Source organism: Gekko japonicus, unplaced genomic scaffold (assembly GCF_001447785.1).
Source record: "Gekko japonicus isolate JY-2015 unplaced genomic scaffold, Gekko_japonicus_V1.1 scaffold134, whole genome shotgun sequence".
Classification (NCBI taxonomy): Eukaryota; Metazoa; Chordata; class Lepidosauria; order Squamata; family Gekkonidae; genus Gekko; species Gekko japonicus.
The window spans coordinates 968209-978493 of record NW_015172007.1 but is presented as its reverse complement, the minus strand read 5'-3'; the positions used below and the strand labels follow the sequence as shown (position 1 = coordinate 978493).

The 10285-nt window shown below is 55.0% G+C and overlaps 1 protein-coding gene across 1 annotated transcript; it reads right to left on the bottom strand.

Moving 5' to 3' along the window:
* Window positions 1-966: 966 nt before the first annotated feature.
* Window positions 967-6032, bottom strand: BARHL2 (BarH like homeobox 2). The gene is made up of 3 exons (XM_015420187.1): window positions 5414-6032; window positions 3448-3673; window positions 967-1279 (listed from the first exon to the last, which is right to left on the bottom strand). Exons 1-3 carry the CDS (start codon window positions 6030-6032, stop codon window positions 967-969), a joined length of 1158 nt encoding a protein of 385 aa, XP_015275673.1.
* Between the last annotated feature and the right edge of the window lie 4253 nt (window positions 6033-10285).

Below are 10285 nucleotides of genomic sequence, written 5' to 3'. Positions count from 1 at the left end.
CTGGGTCCCCCCCCCCAACACTTGCTTCCAAAAGTGAAACTATAAACTTTTCGGAAGGGTTTTTATACAACTTTCGAATAAAGTCAGCCCATTTCTCCTCTAAACTTTTTAAAAAAACTTTCAGGAGTCAAGCTTCAAATACCAGGTGTTGGTTGATTCGTTCTTTACCAAGCACCGTGTATTGCCAGGAAAATTAGCTTGCTTAGAGCTGCGCATTTGTTTAAAAAAAGATAAATTTTATTTCTTTTTTTTCCCCTTCATTTTTGCCATTTTCAGTCATCAAAAAATCTATACTTTCTGTCATCTAAGCATTGGTTTTTACTGAATTTAAAAAAATGAAAAAGGAGAGAGGAGAGGAGGAAAAAAATCTTTTTTGTGGTTTTTCTTTTTCTTTTTTAACTAATGCATATAAGTGACTTTTGTTTTGGGGGACAACATATAATAAATATGATATATCACTTCGCACTCCAGCCTGTTCAAAATGTACATTATTTATATCTATATATATATATTTATATTATATATATATATATATTTATAGAACACGGAGCATGCCACTTTTCAGTAAGAAAAAAGGTCATGAGAATTCAGTGCAAACTTCTCCGTTCCCCTCGCAGCCTGGCCCGGCTCAGCCCAGCCCCCCTCCTGGTCTTCTGCGATCTGGGCTGGGGGAGGGGGCGTCTTCTTCCTCTCTCCCTCCCCCCCCCTCTCCTTTGTGTCACTCAAGAGTCTTTGCGGGGTCTGGCGGGGTCTGATGCCGGACTTCACTTACTGCTTCCACAGTCTCTGCGCGCTAAGCGGACCGGCTCTTTTGGCTGCCCGAAGAAGCTCCAGATTGGACTCCCCGCCCGTGTCCCCCCCCCACCCCGCATAGCTCCGTTTGTTGGTGTGAGGGTGTGGGGCAGACTGGGGGGGGGGTGCAGGCTGGGGGGGGGGAGCCGGGGAGAGGGAGGCCGGGGAGCTCTCTCACCGCGGATGAGGGGTCCCCGGGATGGGGTTGGACAAGGGGTTGAGGGCCGGCTGCCCGCCGGGTCCCAGGCCGTGGATCAGCACGCGGGGGACCAGAGGCCGCTGGAGCTGGGGGTGAGGAGCCGGCGGAGTCCGGTACATGCTACTGTACATGGCGGCGGCGGCCGCGGCGGCCGTGGTGCTGTCCATGCTGCCCAGCAAGCTGGGGTGGTAGAAATAGGGCGACGGGAACATCCTCTGCAGAGCCGAATAATTCCCAGCTTCGGCCAGCAGCTCCAGCCCCACGGCCGTTTGCCGCTTCCACTTGGTCCTGAAAGAAAGGGAGGAGAGGACAGCCGCTAGGCGAGGTCCGGAAAAAGCCGGGGGGGGGGGGTCAGAAGGGAGCCGCCCCCCCATCGAAAGCCCCTTTTCTCCGAGGAGCAGAATCAAAGGACCACTTGGGCTCGACCGAATCTGGCACTCGTTTTGTTTCATTACCCCCCCCCCAAAAAAAAAAACCCCACCCCAAACTATCTCTCTAATTCTCAAAGCAGGATCCAAATACGGATTGTGGGGCGCAGGGCACAAGTAAAGGGAGGCACGATTAGGAATAACGCGCAATCTCTTGGAAACAAAACGCATGACAGATTGCCTTCCACAGGCGCTAGGTTTGACATAGATCGGCCTTCCTAATTCTCTTCTGGGGCAGAGGGCAGGTGAGAACTCTGTGGGGAGGGGGGGTGGGAATCTATTTTGTCAGAATCCCAGTTGAGCCCCTGCAACTGAAATACCGCACATGGCCTCACTCTGGCGGTCTCCTCCTCTTCTCTCTGCCCCCCCCCAGTCCTTTCTTCCTCTCTCTTGAACAGTTTAGGCACCCAATGGGGCCGGTAAATGTGAAAATATTAATCACGACTGTAACAATAAGGAGGCAAATATCCCGACAGCCCAGTCGGGGAACAGGGTGAGAAGGGCCTTCTCCCTTTAAAAGCTTCATAACTATTCCCTTCCTAGAGAATCTCTCTCCTCCCCCTCCCCCTCCCCGGCTTAAAAAAAGCGTATTATTTACACCTCAGCTAAGTGGTGCTGGCGGGGAGAGGTCAGATTGGGTGTTTGGACTGTCCTCCCACCGCCGATCAAGCTGAAATCGAAGGAATTCTAGATCTGCGTTCTAGAAGCAGAATCCAGAATTCTAAAGGAAGAATTTAGAACGCTGGGGCACTGGGAATTTTATTATTCTAAAATCTACGGTCGAAAAACGTGGGAACGTTTTTCGCCTCTGTGGGAGAAAGGCTCAGGGAATTGAAGCAATTTCATCAGACCCAGATCCCCCCCCCCGTTTTTTTTTAAAAAAATTACCCGTGCAGTTATAAACAACCTAGGTAGACTGTACTCTGTTTATCAAGCAAATGATTCTAGGGTGGCTACATGGAGCCCCATTCCCCGTCTCCCTAGCTGGTGGATCCATGCACACACTGGCGCATCCCCGCACACACAGCTCCTCAATTGCGGCCCAATTAATAAACATGGCGCTCCTGTTTAGATTGGCGACGAATGACACTAATGTTTTCCGACAGAATTAGGGTGGTTGCAACCGTATGTAATGAGACAGAAAATTATGGCAAAGATGACAACTGGACGCGCTTTCCCAACCCCCGTCGTCGTCGTCGTCTGTGCGAAACTACCAATCGCCCCCTGCTTCCCGCTCTCGCGACGCCTTTGTTGCTGTTGACTTTTTGTGGCTTAAAAAAATATACGAACATTGACGGCGTGATTCGCCTCCCCTCCCCCCCCGGTCTCGGCGAGAAGCAACCGTCAGGAAACGATTGCCGGGTGAGCCTCGAATTAAAAAGCAGGCGGGATGGGCGGAGGGAAGGCAGGGGAGAGACTGCAAATCTGGGGCCAAGGAAACGAAGCCGAGCAGGTCGCCCGGGGGTGGATGCGGCCACATGGAGCCGCCTGCCTTATTCATGCGCGCCCTCTTGGGCCTTCCCAGGCGGCCATTGCGCTGCTAACACCACTCTCTCGCTCCTTCTCCGGCCGTTCCCGAGGGGGCAGAATTTGTCCCTGGTTCTCTGGTCCCCTTGAATCCTTGGTGTCCGCGAGGCCTAGCGGTGAAGGTGATTCCCTCCTTTATTTACAAGAGGGAAGAGAGATCTGGGGCCGGCCAGGGAATAAAAGGACGCCTGGACTGGGGGACCGAGACGCACAGAGCACCGTCGTCTCGACAGTTTTCACCTTCTGCAGTCTCGGGGCTCTGGCTCACCAGGTACCGCCTTCTGCGAGGCGCAGCAAAGCGCAGTACCTGAGAGGTGAGGCGCCTTCCTTCAAAGCTCACCTGGCTCGCTGGGGGACTGCTCGTCCGCATCTTGGCTGGGCTTCCAGTGGCCCCCCCCCACCCAATATGTTTTTATACAGACACACTGAGAAAGGGAAATGGAGGGGCCCGGAGGAGAGCCCAAGACATCCCCCGCCTCGCCCCGGGTTGGCCTCCCCTACCTCCGGTTTTGGTACCAGGTTTTGACCTGGGTGTCCGTCAGGTTGAGGGCGGCCGCCAAGTCCATGCGGTCTTGCACGCTCAGGTACTTCTGCCGCTCGAAGCTCCGCTCCAGCTGGTTGAGCTGATGGTCCGAGAAGGCCGTCCGCGCCTTGCGGGGCTTCTTCGCTCTCACCGGGGGGCTATCCCGGCTACTTGTAATTTCACGATCGCCTTCTTCTTTCGTTCCTACGAGCAAGTCACAAGCTCAGGTTTAGAGGCGAGGAAGGAAAGGAAACCACGGAGGCTGGAGACTGGGGCGGCAAAAGCCAGACGCCATCAGACCGCGAGATTTGGGGCTTGAAACCTGGAGTGGGGAGCGGTGGCGGCACTCGACCGACTGCTCAACAGGACGCCTTAGAATTGGCCCTGATCCCCTCTCCCCTACGTAAAACGGGCAGTCCACAACTGCTCAAGTTATTTGTAAAAACTCTTCTAACCCTTTTAACAGACTGGGAAATGGATATGCAGTCTTGATGCGCTGTGGCCATTTCTCTAATCCAAATATGCCTCTTTCTGGAAGAGGCAATTTCCCTCCGGGTCCCTTCCCGACCTTCCCTTTCCCACGTGCATCAGGCAAACCGTCAGTACAATGCAAGTTTCGCATAAAGGTTTGCCAGGGCTGGGTCACACAGAGGTATCAGACCGGACCCAATTCGGCCAAGGCGCACAGGTGACAACGAGGAGATTTCGATATTCTTTTCGTCCACTTTTGGGTCTGGGTTTCTTTGTTTGTTTTTCCTTTTTGTGCCGAAATGTTAGGAAATCGATATGTCAATCCATCTGTGTTTGTACTGCTCCCCCCCTATACACACTTACGCGCTCGCTCTCTCTTTCTCGGCGCTCCTTGATCTTCCCGGCAGGAAGAACAATAATCTCTCTAATTGACCCACTGGGGAGGTTGGTGCACCAACTAACCAACCAAAAAAAAAATTGCTAGACGAGGCTGTACATCTGTTTTTGGGCACTCGTATGCTAATGCCAAAATGGCAGAATGAAGAGCCTACTGGAACGCCCTTCTATGAGCCACTGCAAAATATCTGAAGGCTGCAAAATTAGCAAAATGTGTGGGCTCTTACCTCCGCTTTTCAAAGGCGCCTTCCCCGATTAGAAGGATTCCCTTGGCATGGGGTGTTGTTTTTTTTTCAAAAAAGAAAAACCATCGACAGAATATTACTCGCGCACACCCGTCAAAAGTGTACTTTTATCGCAACCACCACAAAACACATTTTTAAATTCTCTAACCCCGTGATACTGACTTAAAGGGCTTCGATTTTCAAGAAAGAAATAGGACCGCTGACCTAAACAGCCAGATTAAAACAAAAACCTTCGCTTTCTTTTAACTCTCCCGGTAACCTTGTCTTATTAATTAAGTGCCGCTAAACCCCTGCCAGCGGCGTTTAGGAAACACGCAGACATGTGGCATTTTAAAATGCGTATTTGCATTTTCAGATATTAAATACATGCGGCTGGCCTTTTGGTGCTGTCGAAGAGCAGCCCTTCGTGCTGATATTCTTATATCAACAACAGCTATTTTTTTAAGGAAGAAGAATAAACAGAAGGCCAAACTTGCTCTGGGAAAATGCACTCGCGTTTTGTTTTTTGCTTCTTTTAAGAGGCACAGTTGGGGGGGGGGGATTTCCTGTTCCCGCTTTCTAGCTGGGCTTGTCTCGCTTTATCGGTGTTGTTCGGAACCGTCTCTCATCCTAAACTCCAGGCAAGCACGCCTCGAGTGTAAGGGAGCCATTTGAAGACCTCCTGGGCCGTCGTGTGTGTGTGTGTGTGGGGGGGGGTATTTCGCCCTAGTGCGGAAGGCGAGTGCGCGATTAGCTGGGGGGGGGGGGAGGTTGGCAACCTCAACAATGGCCCCTCGGAAGCAGCAGCCAGTTCTCTCCGCCCGCCCGGCCGCCGCCGCCGCCCATTACTCACCGTGGCATTTGAGCTCGTTCTGCGCGTCGTCGCGTTTGTCGAGTTTGGTTTTGCCGTCGTCCTGCTCGAGCTTGGGCCTGAAGCTCTCGTTGGCCGCGTTGCTCTCCGGCTTGGGGGTGTGATGCGGGGAAGAGACGCTGGTGCTGTACGGGGCGCACGCCGCCAGCGGTTTGCTGTCGCCCAAAATGTCTTTGATGAGGAAGGAAGAGGTGGAAGTCCGGGGGGCAGAGCCGGCCGAGCCCAACGCCTGCTGCGGCGGCGGCGGCGGAGGAGGAGGCTGGGGCTGCTGCTGCTGCGGCGACGGCTGCAAACTTGGCGGCGGCGGGTGATGGAGGTGGTGATGCTGCGGCGGGAGCGCATCGGGCGGCAGATGCTGCGGTGGCTGCTCTGGGTGCTCCGCGGTGACCGAGATGGGCGAGGAGGGCGCCGTCCCCACCGTGTCGATCTCCGAGCAGGGCGAGGGGGTGGCCTGGTTGCGAAAATCCGCCGCCGCCGCCGCCGCCGCCCGGGCCTCGCCGTGGGCCGCCCGAAAGTCTCCGTTCATCATGCCCGGGCTGCCGGACCTGGGGTTAGACAAGATCGTGTCGATGCCAAAACTGGAGCCACTAGATCCTTCCATGGTGGCGGTTCACAGCGGCGCCTTCATCCCCCACCGGGCTCCGGGCACGGTACTGGCGCGGTCCGAGGAGGGGAAGGGGAAGGGAGGAAAGGAAAAGGAACGGGGGGGGGGTCGTCTACAAGTTCGTGCGAAACACCGATTTCGAAACAAACCAACCCGATCGAGGACGGATTTGACGGAAACCCGCCAGGCCTTGGGGGTGGGGGTGGGGGCGGGAGACGGTGGGGGGCGACCGAAGACAGACGAGAGGAGGAAAACCAGGGAGAAAATGGAAACGTCCAGCGGCAGGAGCAGAAAGAGAGGGAGGGGAAGTGGTGGAAGCGGGTCGGGGGGAGAAGGAGGCTGGGGGGGCTCCCCTCCCCCGGCGCGCTCGCTCTCTCTCGCTCGCTCTCCCCGGGCCGGGCGCACGTGCGGGGGCCGTATTGTTCAGGGGGCGCGAGTCAGGGAGCCTGGCTGGCCCTGGCCCGGCGGACTAGGCGGCATCGCCCGGCGCTGGGAAGCCGCGCAAGGTGCACCAGCCGCTGAGGATGCTGCGGGGCGGGAGCGGAGGCGGAGGCTGCGCTCGCCCGAGGACGGCCGGCGTGGCTGCCCGCTGCAGCGCCCGATGATCCACCGGCTGGCTCGCCGCTCCGCCGCTCTCTCCCTCTCGCCCGCGCCCCGGAGTTATTGAACTTTCTTGGAAAGTTGAGGCGTGGTGCCGGAGCAGGAGGAGGAGGAGGAGGAGACGCCGAGCCCCGGCCACTGCCTGCCTCTGCCTCGCGCACGCCGGCTCCTCTCCGGCGCCCAGGCTCCGCCCGTGACGTCACGGCCATTGCCGGCCGCCCCGCTTCCCGCGGATTATAAACCCTCTTTCGGGTTCGGGCCTTTTTTTTTTTTTTCCTGCTTTTTTTTTTTTTGGTCCGCCGTGGAGTGAAAGCCCCCCCATTGGTGGACACAATAGCCGAACCCGACGCTCAGCAGTTGGCAGCCAATGGGAGGGGAGGGAGGCTGGCGAGAAGGTGCCGGGCGGGAGGACCGTGTCAATTTCAGAACTGGGGATTGTTCTTTTTCAGAACCTCCGCGGTTTCTCCCCTCCGCCTCCAATTGTGTCTCCGAATAAAAACTGTGAACCCTTAAGCACCACCAGCACGTCAACAAAGAGTAGCAGGTAATTTTTTTTAAGTGGAAAAAGAAAGAAAGAAAGAAAGAAAGAAAGAAAGAAAGAAAGAAAGAAAGAAAGAAAGAAAGAAAGAAAGAAAGAAAGAAAGAAAGAAAGAAAGACTTCTAAGAGGTGAGAGAGAACAGTTGCAGTTTTTTTACATTTTACAATCCCAGCAAGGTCTCACGTGTCCCAGATATTTAAATCAAGAGAACACACTATAAAAACCGCGAAACGAGTCTCCAGACAGGGAGCCCACTCATTCAAAAGAATCCCATCCCAGTTTCCTGGGACTGTGCGCAGTCCTTCTTCCCTCGTGTTGCCTTTGGCCGGGGAGAGGATTGTCTGCGCACCACATCCTTGGGTGGTAGGAACCGATCTGCCTATATTGGCTAGGGAAAGGTGTGTGAGAGGGACATTTCGGTTGGCCGCTGAGTTTCTGTCCAGCTCTCCCAGGGGCAGGAAAGGGAAACACACGGAGATCTCCAATTAAAGCCTGAGAGTGCCTGTCAATCTGCAATGGGAGCTGACTGGTGCCGGCAGGGCAAACGCTGCGGGGGGGGGGGGCTCCAGCTGCTGCAAGCTGCTCAGCAGCTTGTCTGGCCTCCCTCGGCCTGTGGGGTCCACCCACCCCCCACTCGCTCGCTCTGCTCCCTTGGTTCCGGAGCCTCCCGATTAGAACCGGAGCGGTTATTGCGGATCCGCCTGGGACTGCGGGGGGGGGGCGGGCGAGGGAGTAGACGGGTAGGCAGGGGCTGTTCGGAGGGTATCAACTTGTGTTAATCTCTCTCCAACGACACGACTCCAACCAACCTGTCTCTTGTTGAATGTCAGAGTAATGGGAAGTGCCAGTGACAAGAGGACGTATTACTCCTGATTAAGTGCCGTGTCAACCTAATTAGCAGAGTAATTATAAGGTGCTAATGAATGATTCAAAGTTCGGTGAGTTGCATTTTACTCCGAATTGCCGGTTTAAAGACCCACCATGACTCAAAGGTAAACCTGCAGCAGGGGCAAGGCCAGATCTCTCTCTCTCTCTCGTGTCACAAATCAGAAACCCAAAGCTCTTGGGGGTTTCTTCGGCCGACTCAGTCTTTTTTAGAAAAAAGCAAAAAGAGATTGCATAAATACCATAGAGGGACGAATACTTTATTAAAAAGCAGGGAGCGCATTCACTAAATACTTTTTCACATTCTAAAAAAGGGGGGGGGTGTTATTTACAGGGAGGGGCTGGAGACCGGGAGTCGCAGTCCTGCCCCCTGGATCTTCCGGGCTGCATCTCTGCGAGGGGTTCGGTTGCCGGAAAGGAGACCAGAAAGGGTGAGGGAGAAGAAGAGCTTGGGGGGGGGGTGGATGGAGGAGAGCGGCGCTTCCCAGGGAGGCAAGGCAGTTGCCAGCAGGGCTCTCTTCCGCCCAGAGAAGCCCTCGAACGCGACCAGCCCCCCCAGAAGGGAATGCAGATACCTGAGTGAGGTCGCAGGCGTCGGGACAGGCTCCCGCGGAGGGCGGGCTGGGTTCCTCCTTGTGCCCAGGAAAGACGGCTTGGGGTGACTTTTGACAGCTAGCCGAAACCCCCTACATCTGCTTTGGGTCTCCCTATTGCTTCGAGCCCCCCCCACCCTACCTGGCTCCCCCCCCCCACATTCTCCTCTCAGAGGTCAAGCTGGGAATCGCTTGTGGTTACTGATGGATCGCTGGGTGAGGCGGGAGGCAGCCCGGAAGGTCGGCCTGGCGATTCCCTTTGGTGGTATTTTCTTTCCCCCAGGAAAATCCTGCGTCAGACTAAGGAGGCCGGGATTCCAAATGTGCTGGAGTCCGTTTTCGGTCTGTGATATAACTGGGAGCATCGGGGGCGGGGGGGCCCTCTCCAGCTGCTGACCGGAATCCCGCTAGATCGCGCTCACCCAGAGCACGCAAACTTCCCTTCCGATAAGCCAAGCGGCGCGCTCGGTTACCTTCTCAAAGACCAGCATCGGCCTCCTTCTTGCTACGGACGTCCCGTTTGTTTCCCCAATAAAAGTCTGTTCGGGATCACGGCTACCCAATGGACCGGGCGACAAAGGGGGGGGGAATGGGGCTGGGGGGGGGGGGGAGTAGCGATGCGCTGTTCTCTAGGGTTAGCAGCCTCTACAAGAAGACTCCGAGAGAGGAACTGTAAAGTCTCCAGATCTCCTCTCTAAATAATTCAGTTCAAATTCTTTTTGGGTTTGTTATTGAAGCTGGACGAGGGGGGGGGGGCTTGGGAGGTGCAGTTCTCGTGTTCTGTAGTTAGGAAGACTGTTCGATAAGTGTCTTTGACTCCTCTGGCAAAGGGAGAAGTCACGTCTCCCGCAGCAAGAGTACAGAGTAATGAGGGAGCCGCTGCTGCTGCTGCTAATAGAGACGTGCGTTATCAACGCTGATCTCTCGCCTGCAAGGGATGGAGGGGATCACTGTTGTTACCTGCTAAGGTATTCATTCATGCCGTTTCGGGCAGAGTCTGGCGCTGGTCAGGGGAGAAATCTGAGTTGCCGAAGGGCGGCGTTCGGCTGCGGTGCTGGTCTCTCACGAAGGGAAGCGAAAACCTGAGGGCCCTTCTGCTCTCCCGCGGGGTAACTCGGAGAGGGATTCGCGGGTCTGAATGCTGTCCACGGTAGCGACGAGGTCCACCACGTTGCCTTGCCGATTAGAGTCTCAAGAAGGGTCCTGCCCCTGAGAAACCTCAACCGCCCAATGAAGCCGGGGCGGGTGGGGTGGGCTACTTGGGGCAATTTTATTTATTCCTTCTAAGTGGGATAAAGATGGGGGGGGGGGACATCAGACTGATGCTCCAGAATCTGCCATTTAAAAACAACTTAAATCGATTGTGTGCTAAGAGTGTAAATACATGGTTAGAGTTTTGGGAAATTAAGAGCGCGGGAAGAACTCTTCCATGTTAAGACGGCTTGCATCTGATTTCCTGCACAGGTCGGTTCATGGGCTCCTTCAGCTGCAAGCACTTTTTTCTTTATGTCTTCTGGTCATTTAACAAAAACAAAGCATATATTTATGTCTCTCTCTCTCTTTTTCTTTTTAGGAGAGTCCCTTGGCCAACTGGTCGGGTTCGTCATCACAAAAGTAGTTTGACCCCTAAAGC

Bases quoted from the DNA above. Each gene is read 5' to 3' on its own strand.
- BARHL2 (XM_015420187.1), bottom strand. From the start codon at position 6,032: ATGGAAGGATCTAGTGGCTCCAGTTTTGGCATCGACACGATCTTGTCT. The intron at 3,674-5,413 runs GTGAGTAATGGG...ACTTGCTCGTAG, and splicing joins GAACGAGCTCAAATGCCACG to GAACGAAAGAAGAAGGCGAT. The intron at 1,280-3,447 runs GTAGGGGAGGCC...CCTTTCTTTCAG, and splicing joins ACCTGGTACCAAAACCGGAG to GACCAAGTGGAAGCGGCAAA.